Raw genomic sequence first — 26,676 nt, forward strand, 5'->3', positions numbered from 1 at the left:
ATGTGGCTGAGGAAGAACTACACAGCCTTATCTCTGCTATTTACTTACTTATTTATTATCTTTTTTTTTAGTCCTGTTGTTTTTACCTTTGGCACAGTGAGTAATGTTCCTAGACTATTGCTTTATTTTGCTTTTGGTTCTACTTTGACCAGATGCATGTGGCGAAAAAAAAATTTGCGATTAGTGACGCATTTCACGCATGACTTGTTGGTCATGCCATCTGTGTTGAAGTACTAGAGTACACTTACATGTATGATGTTTTCACATCTGTGCCCCATCCCCCCCCCAAAAAAAAAATAAATAAATAAATAAAATACCGAAAAGTGTAAAAGTTTGGCGTTCCCAGAAGTACTACATCCAAACAGCACTGCTGATCAGGCTTTTATTTCAAGCTGCAGCAAGACTTTTGATTGTCATCCAAGACCTTCATGAGCTATGGTCACCTTTACACTTGAAGACGGGTAATGCATGACTGTATAGCACACTTCAGGCACACATCCTACACCACAGTACATGCTTTCGCAATTTGTCTATAACAATGCAGTTTGTTTTAGTGACCAGACATTTGAGCACTTTGTAATTCAGCTCCCTGGATGCTAGTGCTGGAAATCGCCGTATACTTTTAGATGCAGATATCGAGCACACATAATACAGCCTTTCACAATCAGTGCATCAAATCCTTATCCCTACCCACCTTATTCTTTTATATTACCATTTAATCGTAGCAATGGCATTATGGCTTCACTTTGTAGTAGCACGTAACTCTCACAAGTATGTTTTGTATTCTTGGGGTTTTTTTTTTTTTTTTTGGTTTTTGGGGGGGTTTTTTGCTGAAGGGTGGGGATGTACCAGGTACACCAGTTGTACTGCTTTTTACATTGATCCTAGCAAATTTCAAAATCCCTTTTCTCACAATTCACATGCTGCACTGCAACACTCCGCTGCACACTGCTCACAAATGCAGTTTCAAACACCCAAATATATCGAGTGCCCCTCACGTTTCTGCTACATCTCGGAACTTTGTGGGAGGCGCATCTACGCTACAACGTCCTAACACTACTGGGGTGTTGTCCACGACAGTTTCAGTCATGGTACACGATTGCACTTACAAAAAATTTTTACATGTATAAGATAATACAGTAGTACAGAGTGGCAATACGCTTGTTAGTAACGCACTAGAGTTGGAGGAAGGGGTTGATATCAGAGAGACGGAGAGAAGACCACTTTTTGTTTTTTCACCTCTCCTGGTTTGGCATTCGGTACCTCATGATGGCGTCCCACACACGGCACTGGGCGCCCACCCTGGAAGGACGGGAAAAGTGACAACGAAGAACGGAAAATTCGTGAGAAATCTACAGCACAGTTATGAATACCTGAATATAAAAACGACCCAAGTCCATTCCAGAAAATTTAGAAAAAAAAATAGAAATCATTAAATAATTTTCTAATGTTTTCAATTTTTTTCAGTTAGAGGAATGTTATTTATTCAAATTTCAATATAAAATATTAATTTGACTGATTATCTACCTTTGCATGACTTTGTAAAAGGTCTCAAAAGACGATAGCCAAATTTGGACTTGGGACTTCTTATATTCAGGTATTTGTTTCTCTGCAGGCTTTACATTGAGTATGCCATATATTTTGTAGGGTTTTTATTTTTGCAAATCTTGAGAGTTGGGTGCTCTTTACAAATTTAACAACACATGAAAATATCAAGTCTAATCCTGACATGAATGCTACGTGCACACATACATTTCTACATGTACAGTACGTGCATTACCGTACTCCACTATCACGAGGTTGAGATGTTGATTGATGATTTGAAATATGAGATGTTAATTGACGCTCACACACAATAGATATGAAGCCACCCAAGCCGAATGTCTGTAAATCATGGTATGATATGGAACAACATTGCGATGATTCCGATGAATAGCCTCAACACAAAGTAGCTTCTTCTTCCAAACAAATAATGTTAGAAAACGGAGAAACAAAGAAATCACATTTTTGACAGAAAATGACCTCAGAATTTCACCCACCTGATTCTAAGGTCCCTAAGGTCATCCCGGGTCATGACATTCAGGACAAGCGGCAGGGTGAAGTCCTCCTCGATAAACTGGACACAGATGTAAGAATGACCAAAAAAGACGCAAGTCACTTGTCGTTGACCGGTGCAATGTAAACACATTTCTGTCATCATCATCACGGATGCTTCGTCTTTTATTTTTAATGAACATTATTATAGCTTCATACCATTATAAACAACTGTATTTCTGTCCAACATTATAGATGGCAATAGTAATTCACTAGTGCTTCCAATTACTCATCAATGACCTTTTAATACTCTAAAGACAATAACTATTATTAGCATCATCACTTATTGTGAGTGATACAAATTGATAATGCATGTACAGTAATAAGATGCGCTTATAGAAATCAAAAGCTGCCTTACTACAAAGAAAATATTAACAATTTAGAGCATTAAAACAAGTTTAAACGTTGATGAATTCAGAGAGCATTGAATTTTCTGGCTGTAAAATCAGAGTCTCTGGACTCTAAGCTTGCCAAGACTACATGATTTCTCGAGTTATATTTCCAATATTTCAATATGGTAATTTTTTTTCCCCCTCATTGAATCGTAGAAAGGACGTACTGGCAGTTACAATTTCAAACTTTCATTTCAGAGCAGAAAACCATTTCAGATTATTTCAACAGAAAATTTTGTTTTTTTGATCTTCACAGCAAGAATTCTAGCACACATTGTGGACCTTGGTCACAAATGTCTTGCTACTATAGGAAGTGCTCATTTGGTGGAAATACAGCTCACTAATATTCACATCAGTGACTCTAAGCTCATGGAAGATAACAATCAATAGAGGGCACCACTCACCCTCTGGATGCTGTCCTCATCAACTCCTTGTCTTCTGAGCCACTTTTCCAACTCCCCTCGGTCATTTTCAACTGAACCTGACAAGAAAAAAAAATGAAAATGACATCAATAATAACAAGTAATTAGAATGATGATAGAAATAATACATTGCAGTAGTAATAACATGATAATTAAAATAAACTAATATTATCATTAATCAACTAGAGAAGCACTCTGAGAGCGCAGACCTCCGCCAAGCATGCAGCTCATATCCACCCGCACTGATCTTGTTCTTCCACACAGATCAGTGATTTCCACCCATACGTACTGCATTGTGTGCTGAAAGCCGGCCAATTTCCCAATATAGAAGCCTTTGTTACGTCATAAACCCTCAGCTGCATCGCGCGCCTCACCCTGGCAGAAACTAGAGCACGCACTTTAGTGCAAGCATGCAAACCTCAAATACGCGCAGCCTAAACTCCCAAGTTCATTGACCCTACCTGCCAAAATATCAAAAATCCTTCATAAATTCCCCCAAAATTCTTGGATCACTGCCAAAAGTTAATCGTTTGTTACTTGTGTCATTCTAAACCTTTCCTGCAAGTTTCATCTCAATCCGTTCACTACTTTTTGAGTTATTTTGCACACGGACAAACAAACGAACGATCGAACTAACTAACTAACTAACAAACAAACCAACGGTAACGAAAACATAACCTCCCCCCTTGGCGGAGGTAATAATGTCATAACTGGGATTTCCATATGCAAGGCACAAGTAAATCTTATCTGTTCAAAAGTTAAGTAAATATGCTCTTCATCTAATTAGCAACACTTTGATGATTGTGCATTTCCCTTTGTTGATTCTTAATTTTGTTGAATTTCGTCCAGTATAGAATTCATTTTGAATTTCACGTAGCCTCATTCAACTTTTTTTAAAAAGTATTGTTTACAGTATATGATATCGGCAAAAATGAGAAACTTATATGATACAGAAGTGCATGCATTAGTACAATAGAAAGCAAACACAACAAAATACACCAATAATCACAAGTTATGATGATTTCCTGATCGAAAAGATGGTGAAACATTCAAATGAAAACTACTACTGTAAAAGTGGATATTTTCGCGTGACTAATTTTTCAGGCTTGGCTGGGTGAGAAGAGTTTCGCATGTTTTTAATTCCGCGGAATCAAGACATCAACAGTAAACATATGGCAAGCAAAAATATTCGCGTGCTTTTATTTTCACGCTAGTTTCTGGTTGCGCGAAATGCGCAAAAATTTCAACACCGCGAAAATTTCCACTTTTACAGTACTCATGACATTGCAAGTCTCCCAAATAAAACACTGTAAACAGAGATGCAATGGTCATGCACATGTTTTGGAGACATTATTAACTATGCAATATGAATGACATTTGTTTGTATGTGTAGGTTATATATTTTCTCAACACTTCAGACTAAATTCCACGTTTGTCTCACCTCTGTCCTGTACTCCAGAGTCCACTGATCTTGCACCATTTGAAGCAGAACTTCTGAAGGTGATAAGTAGAAGAATACTTTGATTTACACAGACAAGGCATCACTCAAAAAAAAAACTAACTAAATAGATAAAAAATGAGGGCATCCTGTTATTTCTTCCTAACTAGAAGAGCAACAGGGCTGAAATAACTGTACTCTTTCTTCCTTATTGCTCTAACTTTTAATCATCACTAGTTTTTTGTTGTTGTTTTTTTTGGGGGGGGGTTTCAATTTGTAGCATTGAGAAACAATGTATGTGATAAGTTGGTAGAAAATCATTCTTTCATCATAGGCAAGATAACATTAACAAAATAGGTACAAGCTTGTAGTGGTAGATATAAAGGCAACGTAATGCTGCTGCTTTTGGCAATACACCTAATTTTTCTATAATTGACGTAAACGTTTGACAAATTCACATACGTGACAATTTTTGATAATTACCTATTTTAACGACGCACAAACAAAACAGGAAATCAAAAATGTGATGACTTTGGAGTCCTGAAGTCAAAATCAAAATCATTATCATTACAATGCTTATTATCATCATGAGTAGCAAACTTAAGTATGACAATTATTACGAAACATACCACATGATTACCTCAAATTTTGTTGTGGATTTTTCGATAACAATTTTGTTTCATGATTATGTTCAAGGGAAGGTGTAAATTCATAGCCTACTTATTCTGGGTGGCACACTAATGACATGAAGATAAATTTTGTTGCCCATGTATTACGATCAAATTGTTGTGCATGTGACTTTATTTCTGACTTCTTTACACCACATACTTCCTGTTAAATAAGACAAGGCTTTTACTCCGAAGTCCTCATATTCAAGTCATGGTGACTGCAGAGAATTGTAACAGTTGCACCACACACACTCACACACACACACACACACACACACACACATACAAAGATATTGATAATAGGAGACTCACCCAATGTTGTCCACCACTGACTGGCTGACACACAACTGAGTCTGAAGGACACTGTTTAAGGCTCTCTGGACATCCACCAGCTCCTGGAGTAACCTGATACACGACAATGAGGGCAGCATTAGCATTTCCTTCCTTCATATAAAACTTGAACAAACATTTCACTATTAGAATGAAGGGAATGGAGAAAGAGGAACAAGAGAAGGAGGAAGAGAAGCAAGAAGAGGAGGAGAGGATAACAAGATGGCTGAAGAGGAGGAAGAGGGGGTGATGAAGGAGGGGGTGATGAAGGAGGGTGTGAAGAACTAGAAGGAGGAGGAGGAGGGGATAAAGGGGAGGTAGAAGATGATGAAAATGTGGAGAAGGATTAGGAAGAGAAGGAGAAGGAAGAGGAGCATGAGGAGAGGATGAAGAGGAGGTGGAAAACGATGAAAAAAGAGAGGAGATGAAGAAGGAGAAAGAGGTGGTGGAGGAGGAAGAAGAAGATATGGAGAAGGAGGAAGAGAAGGAGGAGGAAGAGGATGGAGAGGGAGGGAAGATGAAGGAGGACAAGCAGAATGAGGAGGAGGAGGAGGAGTTGGAGGTTGAGGAGGAGGATGAGAAGGAGGAGGGATGAGGAGGGATGAGGAAGAAGGGGAAGGAAGAAATAGGGAACCAACCCACCTGCCCTGCTCCTGGACCAGTCTCTGATGGTCCCCCTGCAGCTGTGCCATGGTGCTGCGGTCCAGGGCGTAGCCCTCGTTGGATTTACTGGAGCTGTCGAAGGTGGACACGCCCGACGTGTTGCCCGCCTCCTCTTCCAGTCGGGCGGGGATGGGGAGGAAGTGATGGGAGGTGGTCAGTCCCCCCGGTGGGTGGGTGTCCATGCCATGGGAGTGGGCGGGGCCGGGGCCATGGTCATCCTGGTCTTTGCTGCCCGGAGCGATGTTCTCACCAAGATCTGTCAAGAGAATAGAAATGCAATAACAACAGTTGCAACCAGCTTCTTTTATTTTTTAGTATTTATCAGGTATGAAACAGAACAATGCATCTTTCATCCCTAAATACATACTATGATGTATAAAAAATTCAACACAAATTCTTCTCTTTTTTTATGTAAGGTACACTTTCCCTCAACTTTTTACTAAAATATGTAAAGGGTAGTATTAATCCTCTTGCCTTCTGAAGGAGTTAAATTGAGTGCAATTTAATTATGTAGAAATATAAAAATATGTCAAATTTGCTTCATATTAAATGCTATTTTACACTCCTGTGACATAACAAATTGCTGTTGCTTTCTTATCCAGCAATGACCACACATGGTTTCAAACAAAACTTCTGTCCAATGCCCTAAACTTCACTGAATGCATGTACATGCATAATTATTATGCGCATATTTATTTAGGGGTACATTTCCCTTTGAGACCATACAATTTTTGCCTTCTATGAATACTGTGCATCACTGCTCTGACTGAGCGCATGATGTGACCCTCAAAGTGTTCCTCCTCTTAAACTCACCGGGGCTGAGGATGGTGATGGTGACCTGCACGGCATCCCGAATCAGGTTGTCAAGGGCAAACATCCAGTGGGGCTTGATGTTGTGCATGTGTTGCCGCAACACCTGGTTCACCTGCAACATGCACACATGAAAACAATTTCTTAAATTTTTCTGTTTCCACCTCATACATGTACAGTATTTCATGCCACATTGTTACAATTGCAATAAAAATCAATTTTCTCCACATTAGCATCATGTACTAATGATACACAAACTGATACAATATTATTATAATATAGAATCTAATTATCATTATGTATTCTGATACGTACACAAAATGACATATCTTCTTCCAAATGTGGGACTTTGTTTTATTTGGGTTTTTTTTTTTTTTTTGGGGGGGGGGGGGTTGGTTTTTGTTTGTTTGTTTGTATGTTTTTGTTTTTTTGTTGTTGTTTTTTTTGGGGGGAGGTATTTTCTTTACTGCAGCGCATACTTTTAATAAAAGTACCAGGTAATGTAATGATGACAGTAATTTATGTTTCTGAATATGGATTAAAAAAGCACTGTCTCTCGTGTTGTTTTGCCCTTTAAGTCTAAAAGTCATCACACACTCATTCAGTTTGACTCACTGAGTCTTGAAAGACGTAGAGGGCCGTCTGGAGTTCACTTAGTGCTCCAGGGTCGTAGTCCAACTCATCTCGCAGCCTTTCTGTGATTGGATGGAATGTAGGAAAGGAAAACAAAATCATATTCGTTACAGAGCACAGACCAAATCGCACCAAAATAATTCACATGAAGAGTAAAGTTCACACTGCCAGCAACATTCAATAAACTGCTGATTATCTAAATCGCTCGTGCTTAATTAAAACATTTGAAGAATTTATCTTTGTCCTGGTTCTGTAGCTGGGCAAACTTAACCAGTTGAGGACGATCTGATTTTGATACAACACACATTTCCCATAGACATTTGCCCGAGTATACTCAGGACTAGTACTCAATGGGTTAAAGATCGAGAAGTGTGAGGATGCCATTGAGTGGGAAGGCTGGCTTGGTTCGGATACTGTATACGCTACAATTTTCGCGTACATAAATTTTCGCGAATTGCTGCTGTCACACATTTTCGCGAGTGGTTAAATTCGCGATTGGGGGACCAGATAAAATATGAAGTGGCAAAGAAAGTTTGAATTTTCAACTTACTAGCAAATAAGAATGATACTAGTTATACACTGCATGAAAAAAACTTACCAAATTCTGCGAACTAGTAAGTTAGAATTCAACATTTTTGAAGTGGTTAAGTCTATCGCGCTAGATTTCTGAGAAGTGGTCCCTTTGCGATAATGGATTGGCCCTCTGCAGTATTCGTAAGTAGACGTGGACGTGCTATATGTACGTACACAAGCTTAGCCAGTATGGTCTGTTCGGTAAGCCGTGACATTATAAACTGGTACTGAAATGTTCATATCATCAAGGCAAGGGATTCACTTTGGAAGGTAATATTTTCGCGTGTTGTTAATTTCGCGAATAGCTCCCGACTCGCGAAATTCGCGAAAATAAAACCCCCGCGAAATATATAGCGTATACAGTATATTCCAGAATACCTGTAATGAATTGTGTACACCTTTACCACTGATCTCTATGTAAGCACACACACAGCCATAGAGTATTGACTAGAGTCAACTTGACTGGTACCGATGAGCACATGGCTTCAATGCCCATATTCGCTGATGGGCACTATTCCTAGTTTTTATTTTCAATATATGTACCCTGGTGGGCAGCGAATGAATAAAGATTGATTCAGCTGGACAACTCATGTTTCTCCACGCTACCAGGGGCCCCGTTTCATAAAACTTATTATCAGTGACAACTGCCACATTTCTATGACAAATTTTCTTTCAGCCAATCAGATGCAGGGATTTCAGTAGCTTGTCACATCTATGACAACTTGTCACTGATGACAAGTTTTATGAAACGGGCCCCAGGTCTTTACACTTTTTAACCCGTTGAGGACGAGCTGATTTTGCTACAACACGCATTTCCCATAGACACTTGCCCGAGTATACTCGGGACTCGTCATCAACGGGTAAAAGCATGGACTGCACCAGGCTAAGATGAGCCCATATAGATTTTGACAAATAATCATTTCACCAACATGGCACATAAGAGTTTATGCTACACTCGGACATCATGGGATTTGTTTTTCTTACATGACACACACCCCATGTGGACGACATGCGAACAAAGGTTGGGCTTGGGACTTACCTATGGTACCAGCCAGAGATTTCCGCTCCCTCTGCTTAATGAACAGCGCTATCCCGTGGTTCAGCTCAGTCAGGTGTTCCTGATTGAAAAAAAAAAAGAAAGAAATAATAATCATAATCAATTTTTTTTTTATTTGTACAAAAATAACCCAAGAGGTGCGCCTAAAATTTCTATAATAGGAAATACTTATCAGATTTTTAGTAGTAATTCGTTGATAGGAACATTGTGTATAATGTACACATACAGTGAACATCAACTATTCATGACTCTGTATTAAGAAATATGGTTTGTTTCAAACCAATACCAATATTAACTCTGTTTCATCTTCACCACAGGTTTACCAATAACTCGGTTTACAAAGTTTGTGCAGCACGCTACAATTAATACTTTAAAACATCAGTTATCACTTCGGTAAGATGATCATGAACACTGATTTTTTTTTCTCCCATAAACAATATCACAAATACTCACTAGACCTCACAGAATTCAAACTTATCACAAAATGTGTGTGACATAAAACTGCTGCTTATTTCATCAGATTGCAAATCTGCAGTAATCTTTCTGCGATTTTCCTGCGATTTCAGTATTTACATGAGACCACACACATGTGATGTAGTTGATCGGCAATGATTTTCTTCAAAACTCTTTAAAGATTCACTGATTTTGAGGCTGACATGTGCCTTCCAAATACCAGAGACTCCAACTCTCCCATTTTCGACGGGAGATCTCCCGCCAAAAACCAACTTTTGCAAAATATCCCATTCTCCCGTTTGAGATTTAATTCCTCCCGCCCTGGCTCAATGTCTCCCGTTGGAAAGGATTTCTTACTTATTGCTATCGTATGTTGCAAAAATAAGCCTTAGATAGCACCCAGAGAGCACCTATAACCTAGGAACTTCGCGCTTCGCACACATAAACTTGGAGTCTCCAGTTTGCTAGGGGTTTCAGGCGGGAGAATCTCCAGATCAGAAGGTGCTTGGGGTTGGAGTCTCTGAAATACACTACATAAAGCAAGGCTTATGAAAGCTTTCAAAGTAGAATGGAGACACACACATACACGGTTGTATATATGGGGAACTCTCACTGACAATAAAAAAACAGAAAAGTGAATTAATTATGACTAATTAATTATGAATTTTGACAGGGATTTAATTTCATTCTCACAAAACTCGGATGTAAAGTTCCTGGCTGAACATTACACAAGAGCAAAATTAAATTCACAAACTGCTGGACAGCTCCACAGATTTCAAGTGACCTCCCCCCCCCCCCCCCCAAAAAAAAAAAAAGAAGAAGAAGAAGAAAGAAAGAAAGAAAGAAAGACACTTCAAAAAGAACATCTAGTATTCATACCTTGCTAATCTTCATTGGTGGTGTGTCAGAACTCAGCTGTAGTTTTCTCATCCAGGCATTCACAATCTGCGTAGAAAAACAAAGAAACACACTCAATGGAGAACATGTTAAGATGCTGTAACAACATGCCCTATAAAAACCTATTAGCATAATTTGACACAAAAATCTTTAATCATTGTCCACAGGGCTGTCACATTCATACATTCATACTAAGTAAACCATGAACAGATAGATGAACAAATAAATGAATAACTACATATCAAACTTGCTTTGTAATTAGCTTAACAAAAAAATAAATGAATATTTACAGTTACAACTTAAAGAATATCTTTAAAAAAGCATTTCAAAATGAGTTTGAGAAGATAACATTAGACAACTATTTCCCTGTTCTTTTACCACTACAGAGTTAGGGGTCACAGGTCGTCTGACATTTGCTCGACAGAAAGTAGACATATCTAATCTAACCCGCTGCATTTTGGATTTCATAAGACTCCACAGATTACAAATTTGGCACAACTGATTCCAGTAAGTGATGATGTTAATAGTTCCTTCCCACCTTGTCACAGTCGCCCTCGATGATGGTGAGCAGTGTCTGTCTCCTCTCGCTGTCCTTGCGCAGCATGTAGAAGCCGCCCAGATCCCTGGGGTCAGGGGTTATGGGTGTCTCCAGTCCATCCTCACTGGAGCTAGAAATATTTCAGACCCCCCAGGAAGAACACACACACACACACACAAAAGGAAGAAGAAGAAGAACTTGATAATACTAAGTTCACAAGAGGCTGACATCTTAGATGCTTGTTAACCCGCTGAGGACAAGTCCCGAGTATACTCGGGAAGGTGTCTATGGGAAATGCGTGTTGTAGCAAAATCAGTCGGTCCTCAACGGGTTAAAATAACAAACACTTGAACACAGACTACCCTCTTCGCACATGCACATGTAAAAGCCAGATTAGCCAGGCTAACATGAAGTTAGTAAATGGAGCCTCTGCTCATGGCTTATGGCTCTAAAGAAAGCACCCAAAAAATAAACAACAAGGCAGCTTAAAGGGAACGTACAGTTTTGGTCGAGATGAGAATTAGGCTTTTAAAATGTTGCAAGATACCAAGAAAACACTTATGATATTGTACAGAGCCTACCATTTCAAGAGGAATTCAAAGTTTATTTGATGAAAATCGGGTTTGGAATAACTGAAACATCCAAAAACAAAGTAAGACATAGTGATCGTTACAAAGTGTGGGTCCCACACTTTACTAAAATTGTTCTTTTTTGGATATCTCAGCCATTTCAAAACCAATTTTTATCAAATAAACGTTGAATTCCTCATAAAATGCCATGCTCTTTCATATTTCATATGAGATTTCTCATTATCTCAGCTAAAAATGTTAGAAACCTGAAATTAGGTCTCAATCAGAACTGTACGATCCCTTTAAAGTGAGGCTAGCACTGATCACGGCAAGCAAAGCTGAAGCCGAACATTGAAGTATCCTGAAATATGCTATGTCCACTTCAAGGTTGAGTCTGTACATATGACAGTGGACCAACAGTGATGAACAAGCAGCCTCAGCATAGAAAATACAGTTGAACCTCTTGTATCCGGACAAGTCAGGACCGGGGCTCATCCGGATAAGGGATTTGGCCGGATACGGGAGACTCAATGCTTTATACATGTACATATATACATACACATGTACTGATGTAGCCCATTGTAGTACCACATGTAGTAATGTGTATACTGCAACCTTTTCATTGTTACACTCAGTAACAGACCCCAAAATAGAGGTTCGTGTTTGCAAGAATGAAATCATTTTCTTTTATGAATTCTTGGGATGATTTACCTAAATAATACATTAAGAAATGTATCAAGTATATGTAATTCATGTGTGTTTGTGTAGGAGATCTCAAGGAGTTGGGAATCCCCCTTTCCTCCCATAATTATTTAAAAAAAATCATGGCGAGATTGCGTCCGTATAATAGAGAGATCCGGATAAAGGGAGGCCGGATAAGAGAGGTTCAACTGTACTGTAAAGTCGCTTATCTGACACTTTCCAGCAGTCATTCTGTCAAACACAGTTTATAAAGAGTGAAAGGTTCTGACAACAATGGTAACGTACATGTATTTCTGACTTAAAGGGACTGTACAGTACTGGTTGAGGTAGGGATTCATGTTTTGAACATTCCTAAGTGAGATAATGAAAAGCCTCTTATGAAATATGAAAGAGCACGTAATTTTAAGAAGGATTCAACATTTATTTGATGAAAATTGGTTTTCAAATGGCTGAGATATCCAAAAAAAAAGTGCTAATAATAAAAGGCAACATGCCCCAACTTTATTAGTGTCTCTTTGTTTCATCTTGATTTTGGATATCTCAGCCATTTCAAAACCGATTTTCATCAAATAAACTTTTGATACCCTTTAGAATTGCATGCTCTTTGACATCTCATAGAGTGGATTCTGAATATCTCACAAAACGTTAAAAGCTAAATCTTCACCTTGACCAGAACTGTACACATCCTTTAACAAGGATTGTTACGGAAAAGAATGAAAACTTTGCAAAGACATGCTTGTTTGAAGACTATTATGACTGTACAGTCAAGGAGACTCTGCATTTTTTGTCCGAATGTTACCTCAACCACACTCCACAATATCAGGAAAACGAGGAAAACTTGTAAACTCTTAATAATCGTAATATTTAGTAGAATCTCTATTCAATAAAATGAATGGAAGTTATTCACAGCTTGGCCAGTACTCATTAAACAAGATCCAATCCACAACCATCTGCAAAACACACAAGTGCACTCTGGGGTAAGTTTGAAGAGCGGTGCTGCAGGGGTGGTTTTTGTGGTATCAGCAAAACTCATTTAACTACAATGCTGTCAGCACACAGACAAAAATGTATCAATAGCTAGGTTCATGCACTAACTTATGTAATTGCATTAACAATATCCACAAGTATAAGCCACCGAAACCTGTGATTACCCCTCATACTGTAATTCTCCCTATCGCATTTTTTTTAAATGTAAAAAATCGTCGCTGATTGTTGGGTAGGTACACTGGCAGTACGCTATATGCAAATGAACGAGGTGATCTTAGGTACCGTGTGCAACACGCAGAGCCAGGTCTAGTGGGGTCACACTTTTGGGATTGACTTGTGCGCTTCCGGGGTAATGCAGAGTTACTGTGCAGCAGTCAGGTGCACAGCGTATATGCGATAATCACATCTAATTTTTCCCCTATCATGACTAAAACAATGTCACTTCAAAACAGAAGGAATTTTCAGAGTTCACAATTCGATATTTCTTTTCCCAACACATAACAATTGCTGAGAAAAATCCTCCAAAGTAGCTTGGAGATAGAGATAGTGGTCCATGTTTTTTTTTGTGTGTGTGTGTGCCATCAAATAGAGCCCGCACTGTGTACCAGCACAGCGCTGTCAACACATTGTTGCAGAAATCAGATACAGCCACTGTTGTTTTGAGTTTTTACAATTATATGTGACAGGGAGAATTATGATACTTAACAAACACTTTTGGCTCTTAAATGTGCATCTTCAATCACACTTTTTTTGACAGCAGGATGGTGATGAAGTGTGAGTGTGAAGCATCAACCATCTTATTCATTAGCACAACATCACACACATAAAGAAAATCAGGTTTAAGAAAAAAGAGGGAGTCCCTCTCCTGCACACAACTTTACACCTTTTTTGTGTGTGTTTTCAAAATAACAGCCCTAGCAGGATAGAATGACTTTGCAGAATTCCAAGTGTTTGAAAGATGCCTTCGTGTTTTTGGAAGTATTTCATTGGATGATTCAAATATCAAGAAAATAATAATGGTAATAATATGTCACCCCCTTCTAAAAAATGGACTCACCCAGGTGACATAAGCTCTAGGGACCTCCTCTTGCTGAAGCGAATGCTGCAAGACAAGGGCAACGACATGGCGGTCAGACAACTAATAACGACAGCAAGAAATCATATCACAAAAAGCAAATTAAAGTACACGTGTACAACAACATGCACAGAAGAAAATGAAGATTTTTGACTGGCAAAGAATAAATCATACTGCCAAATAATCAAAACTGCTGAAATTGAAGGAAATTGCAGGAAGTAAGGATGCTGTGTAGAACAATACAAAATGTATATATTAGATGTTTGATGATATCAATGGAAATAAGGAATTGTAAAGCAATGTCATTCAGAGAATAGATAAATCAAATCAAATAAGAAATTTAACTCAAACTTGAGTTAGAAATATCGCTTCAGATATTGCAATGCATTTTGACAGCATCAAAACAACAGTGTTTGGTAGAAGCACACTGTGATTTTATAGCCTACTGCCACAACGCTTTTGTGACAATATTATATATCTAAATTTGTGCACATAGCATTGCATCTACACTTAATATTTCAATCAGCTGCTGGTGGTTTCCCATAACTCATTTGAAGAAAAAATAAAAAGAATATCTATGTTCTAATCCATGGATTCAATACCAATTCAAATTGCTGCTTGGTTGGGTGAAAGCAAAGCATAACATTTCGCAAACCATAAATCAAGAAAGCAAAAGAAACTGAACAAGTGTGAATCATTGAACAACTGATAAGAAATTAAAAGCACAAATGGAATAAACAAAGAGTGGAGAAAAGCAATTAAATTTCATGTCTCTTTGTGTAAATGCAATTGCTGTTATGAAAGGTTCGCACATAAATACATTCAGCAAACATTCCATTTTACATTCAAGTACTGGTGTATGTGTGAATCTGCTGTGATAGCAAGTTTCAAGGAAAGGGATTCTTCTTTTCTCTGACACTTACATTTACTGTGTCGCTGACTTCAAATTCAATCTTCTCTCTTGAATTCCTGTAAATGGGAACCACATTTCTGCTCCCGTAACACTGATATCTCTAATATCCATAAGCAAACTGAGGTGTCTTTTGGGGGGAAGTAAAATTTTGCTCAGTGCTAGTTGGGTGGGTGGGGGGAACTGTACAGCAGAGGGAATTTACCTGGAGGATGCGTCCAGCTCGCTGAGACTGCTGACGGAGGCGGTTGCCACGGTGATGGGGGACTCCGGCCTGCTGTCAGGACCAAGCTGTGGCACTGGGTGAGGAAAGGAAATTGTGAGATCGTGGGAAAGGGCCATTCGTACAGCTCGAGCAAAAATCTGTTACAAGCCACACAAAAATATCCCGGATAAAACAACTCACAAAACAGATTGTACATGGATTTCTGGGAGAAAGGTCCACAAATCCCCATTTCTATGTCATATCAACCCAGACTCTCAGTGAATAGGAATAAGAGGGAGAACTATTGCAAAAATACCAATTTTCACTCATTTCCCTCATCACACTATCTGCAGGTGAAATATTAATATCGCTATTATCTAAACAGGAATAGTTTGCAGGTATGCTATGTGTATATGTATCTCGTAAGTACGACATTTTCTTGGACAATTCACATTTAAAGTCAGCAAAAGCTCCTTGTTATGTGTGCTAAAGCCCACCGCACACTTTACAATCAGACCTGTCGCACAACTCTTGGGCATGCGACAAGTCGCATGACTTGACACCGCACACTATACGATCAGACTACACAACTAGGCTTAACGACCCTTCTTGCTTCAGTGCATCCATACCAAAGAGCCGTCGGCTCCAATTCGCGAAAATTTCATGGCGCAAAAATATTGCGTTTTACAATATAGAAGCGCACACATTGCGCACTGTGTGTGCTTGCATCTTACTGTACCATGATTGGCTGAAAGCCCACGACTGGTCGTGGAAATTCAACATGTCAAATCTCTATGACTGGCACTAAGACTCAGTCGCACAACTGAAAACTGGCAAGGCTGGTGACGTCACACTTCCAGTCTAAGGTCGTACAACCGGTCTGATCATATAGTGTGCGGCAGGCTTAACCCATTGAGGACGAGTCCCGCATATACTCGGGCAAGCGTCAAAGGGAAATGCGCGTTGTTGCAAAATCAATCTGACCTCAACGGGTTAAGATACCTAATCACTTTTTCCATGCCTGATCATTCATATGACATCCCTCCCTGCACTGAAACATTAAAAAAGCATCAAGTGAATGATGACTCACATGAGATACTCCGGTCCGCCCTGTAGTCTGACGACATCGCCTTCTTGATCGACTTCTTCTTCTTGTTGAGGAACGGGTCTTGGAGCAGCTCGTGGGCGGTGGCTCTTCTCTCAGGGTCAGGTTCAAAGCACCTGGTCAAACACCATTAATATACATACAGTCAAACCTGTCTTAGTGGCCACCTGTTTATAGCGGCCACCTGCTCATGGCGGCCACTGAAAAATCCCCCGCACAAAATTGCTGTATTATAGATCCTTTACTTAGCTGTCACCTGCCTAAGGCAGCCAGCAGCCACTCATTTTGTATCCCGTGGTGAATATCTAACTGCGTATGGCACCACAAAAATTTAGCTGAACTGATAATTTAGCTATGATCACACGTTGGCTTTTACATTCATTGTGTAAATTCTACCAAGTCCTATCATGAGGACAGAAGTAGGCTCAATGAAAATTTAAAACAAAGTAAACTGTATTTTTTAGCGGTCACTCATTTTGTATCCCGTGGTGAATATCTAACTGCGTATGGCACCACAAAAATTTAGCTGAATTGATAATTCAGCTATGAATACGTTGGCTTTTACATTCACTGTGTAAATTCTACCAAGTCCTATCATGAGAACAGAAGTACAACCTTAGCTCAATGAAAATTTAAAACAAAGTAAACTGTATTATTAAAAAATCCCCATATTATAGCTGCTCATGCAAACTTATTTGTTGGGGTTTTTTTTTAAAGAATAACATAACAGTATTTTATGCTATTATACAATGCAAATGTTGATATTCAAAATGACCACCGAGCTGTCTACAGTGGCCACCTGTCTATACTGGTCACTTTTGTCATTTCCCCTGGGTGACCGCTTCAGACAGGTTTGACTGTATAACATACACAGTAAGTGGTTCAGATTCTGTTGGCGGTGCAACCTGATCTCACCAACTACTCCAAGCAGGTGTAATAGCAACTAGTTATAGGACTTCATTCAAGCAGCAATTATCAGAGGATTAATATTTGATCAGCATACTGTAAGGAGAAAGATTTTGTATTGAGTCTTCAACCTGCAATATTGTTGCACTTCTGTAAAAACAACTTATCAATGTGATATCATCCCATTTCATCACTTTCGACGGTGTCAGCAACATTTGGGCATGGGCCATTTTGACATCTTATTCCATCTGTTGAATACAGTTGAATATTTCTACATTCTAACACAAATTTTGTCTTTTCCTCACATGAAATTGATTGCTCGGACTTAAAGGACAAGTTCACCTTCATAAACATAAGGATTGAGAGAATGTAGCAATATTAGTATAACACATCATTGAAAGTTTGAGGAAAATCGGACAATCCGTTCAAAAGTTATGAATTTTTGAAGTTTTTGTGCAGTAACCGCTGGATGAGAAGACTACAGCAGTGTATGAATAACTTAGATGTCACATGCGTACAACAATATAAGGAAAATATAAAGAGAATTTCACAAAATTTCATCTTTTGAAAAAAGTACACATTCCCTTGACTCGTTACCGACATATGTTATGGGTAATATTATTTCCCCTGCCTTTAGAAAGAGGCAAGTCAAGTGCTCTTTTATTATGCGAAAAAAGTGAAAATATGTTGAATTTTCTTTACATTTTCTTTATACTGTTGTACGCATAATTACTCACAAGCTGTAGTAGTCTCCTCATCCAGCGATTCCAACACAAAAATTTTAAAAATTCATAACTTTTGCATCGATTGTCCAATTTTCCTCAAACTTTCACTGATGCGTTCTACTAATATTGCTGCATTCTCTCAATCCTTATGTTTATGAAGGTGAACTTGTCCTTTAAGTATGGTGTAATGATGTCCAAGGAGCAAATGTTAATTTCTAACTGCAAAGCCTGACCATCGCTGGAGTAATTCAACAAAACGGCTTACACGTGAGCAAAAGTGCTCCGTAACGAGCGCAGCATGTGTGTTTAAAGTGTCACACAAATCTTGTACTGCTGCATGGCAGATTGCGTGACCTTTTAAAGAGCAGCATGATAACCCTTCCGGGTCACTTCAGCCTTCACTAAGAGGTCACCACGATGAGAAAAGTGATCTACAGTGTGCATAAGAAGCAATAAATCTTTGTTTTCGTAAAGCTGTATTAAAATTATGTGTGTCAATGTCGATAACGCCGATGTGTAGCTAAAATGATCAAGATTAAATTTATGTCGGTTTGAGGTACCAAACATAATGTAATCCATTCCAAATCTGTACTGAGTAGGCAGGTGTTTTGACCGGGAGTGCTACAGCCCTGTCCCGACTTGCTGTGCAGCGACAGGGCTGTGTATAGTTACTCTTACCTGAGGATGAAGTCTTTGGCATTCTTGGAGAGGGAAGCTGGGATCTCGGGATGAGCCTTGTAGAAGCCCACCTTGAACATGGCAGCTTGTGGGGACCCCAGCTGGACGAGGAGAAAAAAAAACTTGGGTCACTTACAAGTTGCTAAATGACAGTCTCAAGGTACGATAGAGTCACAAACTAGTTACTGTGTATTACAACACTTGATTACACCTCATCATGCTTGATGCAAGCATGACCCCCAAATTAGCACACTCGGGCATGGACCAAAAATTTATTATGAAGCTTGTTGGCTGAATCGTCAAAAAAAAACAGGTTTTCCTACAATACTTGTATCAAGCATCTGGGATGCTGAATCAAACACACATTACACTAGCCACTCTCAATGGGCAAGTGAATTTGTAACATCCCAATTCAAAGGTACATTGTATGCCACGATGTATACACAAGCGGCCAGCCATTATGGAATATTTTGTCAATGATGTCTATGAAGCGCAATATAAGATTTTATCATCTATACCGGGTGTCCCAAAAAAAGCGGAATGGTGGATTTTAAGTACCTTGCGGTCTAAAAGTTATATATCTTTTGACATCATTAGAAAGAGCATCTTCCGCAGAAGACTATGATACCAAAATCATTAAATTTGGTTCAGTTATTTTTATTCTACGCCAATTTCTGAAAATGCAGTCATTGTCAAATTTCGCCGGATTTTTGCGACTTATGAGATAATAATTTGAGCGCGACACGCGATCCATACGGTGAACATTGTGTAAGCTCGGTGATCCATGTCAACAAAAGATACAGCTTTCACATTGGGCACGGGCCAGGAAAAAACAGTGTGTGTGTGTGTGTGCGTGTGTGTGCGCGCCCAATATGAAAGCGTTATCTTTTGTTGACATGGATCAACGAGCTTACACAATTCACCGTATGGAACGCGTTTCGCACCCAAATTATTATCTCATAAGTCGCAAAAAATTGAAAATGACTGCCTTTACAGAAATTGGCGTAGAATAAAAAGTACTTAACCAAATTTAATGATTTTGGTATCATGGTCTTCTGCGGAAGATGCTCTTTCAAATGATGTCAAAAAATATATCACTTTTAGAACGCAAGGTACTGAAAATCCACCGTTCCGCTTTTTTTGGGACACCCGGTATAGGACGTTTTAGCGGCGCATTAAAAACGCGTATTGTAGTCCGCTCAATTTTTACCGTTCAATGTCAGAGCATATTGAACGAAACGCATAGGCCAACGTATTAATTCGCCATAGGCTACCGTTGTTACTTGCCGTTCAAGATCACACCATATTCAATTCTGTCTCGTCTATTGCGCGAGCGCTTGCTGAATGCGCAAACGCTTGCTACTAGTGCGCGTCATTTTGTTACAATTCACAAGCGCGCAAACATCTTGCTAGTTGTTTGTTTCATACGCAGTTTTAGGGGCTTCCCCTTTTCAGCGCTGGGATGTGACTGCCGAGTCAACTTCCAAGACAAGTTGAAGCCGGGTAATTTTGTGCTTGCTCTGCTTGATTATATAGATGATAATGATTATATTGGATGGCCTTGATTCATGGAATACCAGGGAATATTGCACTCGTTAGGGTCAATATTGCACTCATCTTCGATTCGTGCGATATTGGCCCTAACTCGTGCAATATTCCCTGGTATCCCATTCATAGCCATCCAATATGATATAGATATTGCATGTTCATGCTGTATTGATTAGGTATTCCAAGTTATTCCTGAAATTATTTTTACAGCAGCCACATAGAATGTGTTTTGTAATCCACTCAACGAGTGTAATATACAATACTGGTATGTTTCGATTGTTTTAATACTGAAGTGATTTGGTATTCAAAGTTATTCCACAAAAAATATACATATATTGTAGTACATGGCAGCAACACAAAACATGTTTTCAATTCACTCCAGAAAGTGTAATGTACTCTGCAAACCTACATTAACAAGATCTTACATACGGCAATGCATAATTATGTAAATGTCTGCTGGTACACAGTTGAGAGCTTGAAAGAGCTGGATTCCTTTGACATACATGTATTATCATTGATATAACAGTAATTGTCTTAGCCTGCTTTCAATCTATTCAAAAAGTGTAATTCAGCTCGATACAAAACACAGATAGTGGTGTAGACAGCACAGTCAACTTTCAATAGTTATCAGAAGTTCTTTTGTTGTAATCGTCACGGCAACCTGAGTTGAACCACACATGTATACATGTTTATTGTACTCTCTCACCTCTATGAAAGGGGGCTTTCCTGTAGCCATTTCCACAACGGTGCAGCCAAGTGACCATATGTCCGCCTGGAAAATACACACACATACAGGAAAAAAAACAAGAAAAATATGGGACCAAAGGTCAACACACTGACGATGTCCAGATTGAACAACAACAAAAAATGGTTTGAGGCAAAAGATGTCTCGGACACACTGGGATAGAAGTTGATGTATTAAAGGACTTAGAACACACACAATCACATTTGCGACCGTGCATCACAAAACGAACAAAAAGTCGCACCCCTTGATTTCATGTGAGGACTCAAAAAAGGTAAAATGGGCCAACCGAGTCAATCTTCAGTTTTCCATATTTTCTGACAGAGCTGTCCTTCTCCTACATTAATCTTTAGTTTGGGATCACAACGTGAATGGGAAAGTGTGTTTTCAGCAGTTTTTCTACAACCCTTTTTGGGGGTAGAATAGAATGATCAGGTATGTCTTAGTGTAGCCTTTTCACTTCTTGAAATCCTTTACACACTCTTCACTTTCAAGTCTAATAACTTTTGAAAGGATAACTCTACTGCTTTGAAAGTTGGCATTAATCATGGGTAGAATGTGTTGATAGAGCATGCTCAATTTCAGTTTAATCTGATAATATCTTCATTGTTGTTGCTTCGGTGGTTTACATCCTGTGTTTTGTCCCTTTCGTTGTGCAGCTAGCACGACTGGGTAAAGATTAAGCGCTTGAATAGACCCTGTACTTCAGAGCCTCTTTTCTCAGTTCACACTTTCCCAGAGTGTGCACATTCTTTCTATTATTAAGATAGGTTAGGAGAGTCCATTCCATTATATGAGTTACACATCATTCTAAAGTTTAGAGTCTGCTCTTTCCAAGAATCTGTCCTCAACTAAAAATCCATGTCTAGCGACTTTTTCTTTGTTTTGTGATGCAGGGTCACGTATGGTCTCTCATGTCACGGTGATACATAAAGCAAGAAGAGAAAACACAAAATGATTCATGTACTGTCTTACTAGCACTACACTCTGGTCCCGTGTTTCCATTTCTCCATTGTGATTACAGTCAAACCTGTCTATAGCGGCCACCCAAGGGATACGAAAAAAGTGGCCGTTATAGACAGGTGGCCGCTATAGACAGGTTATCCAACTTTGTGTGCATTGCCTACATGTACATGTTTCATCGTTGTATACATCTATAAATACAAAATGTACTTACATGTACATGTATGTGTGTACGAATGCACACGTGTGTATCATGCACAAAACAATACCGGTGTTTATGAAATTGTTGCACAGTACACTGTACATGTAGCATGTGCACAATCGTGAAGAAAGCTTAACACTAGTGCATTATTGCGACTGAATAAGTGATGAATGCAGCGGTAGCGATCACTGAACGTTGCCCAGGAATGACTGGCACGGCTAAAAAGCAGAAAAACACGCCGAATTATTGGCTCGGCTATGGCTCCATCGGGTTTTTGGCCGCTATAGACAGGTTAAATCTACTACGGGAAACAAAATTTGTGGCCGCTGGCCACATTAGACAGGTGGCCGTTATACACAGGGTCTTTAACATGGCTTTTCTCAAGGGGGGATTTTTCAGTGGCCGCTATAGAGAGGTGGCCGCTAAGGCAGGTTTGACTGTATATTGTTATTCTGCATGGTTATTCTGACGACAGCAGCAAGAAGGAGCAAAACCATCAGCATTGTTCAAATTAATGTTATCTCACAAAGAGACTGAGTATGGAGTGTTTGATTTCATTGTGCTTCTGTGCTGGCTGAAATCCTGGTAAATTTGTTCGGAAACTAAGTCATGATTGCTTAATAGAGTAATAAGTGACTTGACTTCATGGGTCTTGATCACGGGCAGGGCTTAACACTGACCCATTTTTTCTACTGGTCCAACCTGGTGTGTTGGACAAGTAAGTACCAAGTTTTTGTCCCCGCCGAACGAGTTCGAGCAGGGGACTATGAAACGGGCTCCGTACGTGTGTGTGTCTGTGCGTCCGTCCGTCCGTGCGTCCGTGCGTCCGTCCGTCCGTGTGTGCATCCGTGTGTGATCAAAATGTTCAATTTGCTACTTCTCTGTCATTTATGAGCCAATTTTGATTCTGTTTGCTTTATATGATAGCACTACATTGGAGCTTTAAAACTTCTACACAGAATTTCAGTTATGACCTTTGACCTTGACCTTTGACCTATATTGTACATTTTGCTACAAAATGCTACTCCTTCGCCATTTCTAACCCAATTTCGATTCCGTTCGCTTTATGTGATGGCACTAGGTGAGGGCTTCAAAACTTCTACACAGAATTTTGACCTTTGACTTCTTTGACCTTTGACCTTGATTTTTGACCTATATTGTACATTTTGCTACAAAATGCTACTCCTTCGCCATTTCTAACCCGATTTCGATTCCGTTTGCTTTATATGATGGCAATAGTTGAGGGCTTCAAAACTTCTACACAGAATTTTGACCTTTGACTTCTTTGACCTTAGACCTCGATTTTTGACCTATATTGTGCATTTTGCTACAAAATGCTACTCCTTCGCCATTTCTAACCCGATTTCGATTCCGTTTGCTTTATGTGATGGCACTAGGTGAGGGCTTCAAAACTTCTACACAGAATTTTGACCTTTGACTTCTTTGACCTTTGACCTTGATTTTTTACCTATATTGCACATTTTGTTACAAAATGCTACTTCCGGCGGGGACATATATTACGCTCCGCGTAATTTCTACTTTTTCTTGTTCGATTTTTTACTGGTCCATTCCTGAAAAAATTGCTGGTCCGACAGCGATTTTTACTGGGCAAGGACCATCGGACCAGTGCCAGTGTGCAGCGTTGTCATAGGGATAGTACACATTTTCAACTTATGATCGAGTATTCACATCAAGTTGATTACAGTTAATATCCTTGGAGCAAGGCAGTGCCACAGGCTGAGACCTGGCTGCTCTGAGGCCCTTTGAAGGAAATTGCAGTAAAAAGTAAACAATTAGATTAATTACTACCATGAGGAAAAGATGTATAGAGTAATGTCTATAATGTCCATTTAGCTCCCATTGACTGATTAACCCATTGAGGACCAGTCCCGAGTAGACTTGGGCAAATGTCTTTGGGAAATGCGTGTTGTAGCAAAATCAGCCCATTCTCAATGGGCTAATGACCAGGCAGATAAACAGCAAGTACTCCAAGTACCATTAGTGTGTGATTAGACAAAATATCTTTGAGAAAAAGAAAAAAAGGAAACCTAAGGTCATCTACATGTATAGGTGAAAGGTCAACTTACCGGAGCACCATGACCTCTGATGCCCTTGTCAATCACCTCTGGAGCCATGTACTGTAGAGTGCCTAGGAAACAATAGGAGAGATATAAATGTTTATCACATCATTAATCACTCCATATAGCTATTAACTGGTGTATCACACAGTATGATGTCGTAAGAAAGATCGGATTGCAACAGATTGACAAATTGCCCTAAATTAATCTAAATACATTGTAAGCACCAATTATTCAATATTCTAGTAGTGGCCATGAAAAAAAAACATATCATGGGCATACATGCTTGGCCTAGACTTGAACCAACGATTTTGTATCCAAAAGACCATTGAGCTTCCGCTGTCATTACAAGCATTGGCTACAGTGCTACAAGGTGGACATTCACTGACCTTTGAAAGAGCTGGCAGCTGGATTGAGACCAGCCAGGCGCTTAGAAGTCCCAAAGTCCGAGATCTTGACCACTCCACTGTAGGTGTTGACCAGCACATTGTCTCCCTTGATATCACGGTGGACAATCTTTTGATCATGCTGAATAAAGAACAAATTTAATCAACAATATGAAACATAATTAATTATTTTCTTCTCTTTTTTTGTAGGGGTGGAGAGATGGGCTATTAAGAATGTAAGGATACACAATTACAAATGGGTTTCATATGTGAGGCAGATATACGACAAAAATGCAGGCACACTAAAATAGACAAATAAACACATATCCTCACATACAATCAAATTGCTAGAGCTCAATATGCAATATAATGATTCCACATTTTCAACGTACACCTTTGTAATCTTCAACCCCAGCCTCTTGAAATATGCATGCGCCGATCAGTTTTAGATGTTTAATTTACTAAAAAAAAGGAAGAGTTAAGGGAAAATCAAAAATAATCAAATCACTCTTTTGTCAAATAATTTGGAGTAACTAAAAAAAAATGGTATGTACATAGCTACAATTGTATTTCATATCTTCAGAACAATGGCTAACGTGTAACACATGATAGTTCAGAATCTGCCCCCTTACCAGATATTTGAGGCCTTCGAGGATCTGCTTGGTGTAGTAAGCAATAGTGTCTTCATGGTCCTTCAGCGGCCCCCACTTTGATCTCAGAAGAGCTGAAAGGCTTCCTGAAACAGAAGAGAATACCAACAAGAATGTACTTCGACTAGTTCGTCATGTGAAAATTTTATACCAACAGTGAATGGTCATGAGTGTAATGGTACAAGATTGCATACACAAGGGTGAGAAAGATGAGAGGGTACGATATACGGCACTAATTTTTCAGCAAATGGTAAATAATGTTCCATTGCACCAATACATCCCATGTCAAACTGGAAGCATTCGAGGGCTCTGTGGAGACAAAAAGGTCACAAGTTTTGTAGCAACGGAGTCATTCGCTTGTGCGCTTATCGTCGCTGGGGTGACAAGACCTTGTATCTGCAATTTTGGTAAAAATGACTTTTTTAGATTAATAGTCAAATAATGGGTTAAGTGATGTCCTGTCTAAATCCCTACTGTCTTACTCCAAAAATGAAGCCACCACGGCATGTCAAAGGAAAGGCTATCCCATTCGCTATAGTGCTTTGGCGCCATGCTTTTTGGCTCTCCTGAACATTTGACATTTTGTAGATACGAGGTCTTGTCACCCCAGCGATATTATGCTACATACAGGTGTTTTAATACAGAAAATGAAATCTTTGAATCATGACGTAGTGTGTGATACTGCTGTACGTGCACTGTCCTTATGTCAACTTCTAAAACAGTACACCTTTACACCAGTTCGCACTGTGGTTTGAGTGCCTTCTCACACGGTATGGTACGGTACAGTGTGGAACAACATGCTTTTGGACCACATCAGAAAGTGGTCAACTTTTGCACTGGTACAGTACAGTATGTTTTGGGGGTGTTCGAGCACTCCTCTGGCACAGGCACCATATCAAACGGTATGCTTGAAGAAATCACTCAAACACACACAAAGAGAGAGTAGACGGGGTAGGAAAAGAGGAAGAGTAAAAAGGGAGAGAGGGAGAGGGAGAAAAGAGAAGTAGACAGACAGATAGATAGATAGAAGGACTTGTGTGCTCACCTCCAGGCACCTGCTCCATAAAGATCTTGAAGATGCTGCCCTCCGCCTCAGAGCCGAGGTACTTGACGATGTTCTTGTGGCTCAGCCGGGAGTGGAGGAGGATCTCCTCATGGAGTGGTTGTACTTCTCTGCAATGAACGGAGGAACATACAAAAGAAAGAACATGAGAATTTTTTCCCACCATACTCCAGTAGATGAGCAGGGTTTAAGGTGACCATTTGGATGCCAGCGA

The 26,676-nt window shown here is 39.4% G+C and overlaps 1 protein-coding gene across 1 annotated transcript in view; it reads right to left on the reverse strand.

Moving 5' to 3' along the window:
- Positions 1 to 1,235: 1,235 nt before the first annotated feature.
- LOC139728490 (mitogen-activated protein kinase kinase kinase 5-like) overlaps positions 1,236 to 26,676 on the reverse strand; it is a 45,785-nt gene continuing 20,344 nt past the window's right edge. The window contains exons 18-37 of the mRNA XM_071639428.1: positions 26,445 to 26,572; positions 25,382 to 25,485; positions 24,753 to 24,891; positions 24,373 to 24,434; positions 21,085 to 21,150; positions 18,831 to 18,931; positions 16,507 to 16,637; positions 15,417 to 15,510; positions 14,284 to 14,328; positions 10,969 to 11,098; positions 10,413 to 10,478; positions 9,063 to 9,141; positions 7,433 to 7,512; positions 6,821 to 6,932; positions 5,987 to 6,263; positions 5,327 to 5,419; positions 4,350 to 4,402; positions 2,891 to 2,967; positions 2,040 to 2,116; positions 1,236 to 1,302 (exon numbers count right to left, since the gene is read on the reverse strand). Coding sequence (XP_071495529.1) covers positions 1,236 to 1,302; positions 2,040 to 2,116; positions 2,891 to 2,967; positions 4,350 to 4,402; positions 5,327 to 5,419; positions 5,987 to 6,263; positions 6,821 to 6,932; positions 7,433 to 7,512; positions 9,063 to 9,141; positions 10,413 to 10,478; positions 10,969 to 11,098; positions 14,284 to 14,328; positions 15,417 to 15,510; positions 16,507 to 16,637; positions 18,831 to 18,931; positions 21,085 to 21,150; positions 24,373 to 24,434; positions 24,753 to 24,891; positions 25,382 to 25,485; positions 26,445 to 26,572 — 1,981 coding nt within the window. The remainder of the gene's footprint in view (positions 1,303 to 2,039; positions 2,117 to 2,890; positions 2,968 to 4,349; positions 4,403 to 5,326; positions 5,420 to 5,986; positions 6,264 to 6,820; positions 6,933 to 7,432; positions 7,513 to 9,062; positions 9,142 to 10,412; positions 10,479 to 10,968; positions 11,099 to 14,283; positions 14,329 to 15,416; positions 15,511 to 16,506; positions 16,638 to 18,830; positions 18,932 to 21,084; positions 21,151 to 24,372; positions 24,435 to 24,752; positions 24,892 to 25,381; positions 25,486 to 26,444; positions 26,573 to 26,676) is intronic.

This window comes from Diadema antillarum, unplaced genomic scaffold (assembly GCF_040938485.1).
Source record: "Diadema antillarum isolate AM-2024a unplaced genomic scaffold, OU_Dant_1.0 seq00000182_RagTag, whole genome shotgun sequence".
NCBI lineage: Eukaryota > Metazoa > Echinodermata > Echinoidea > Diadematoida > Diadematidae > Diadema > Diadema antillarum.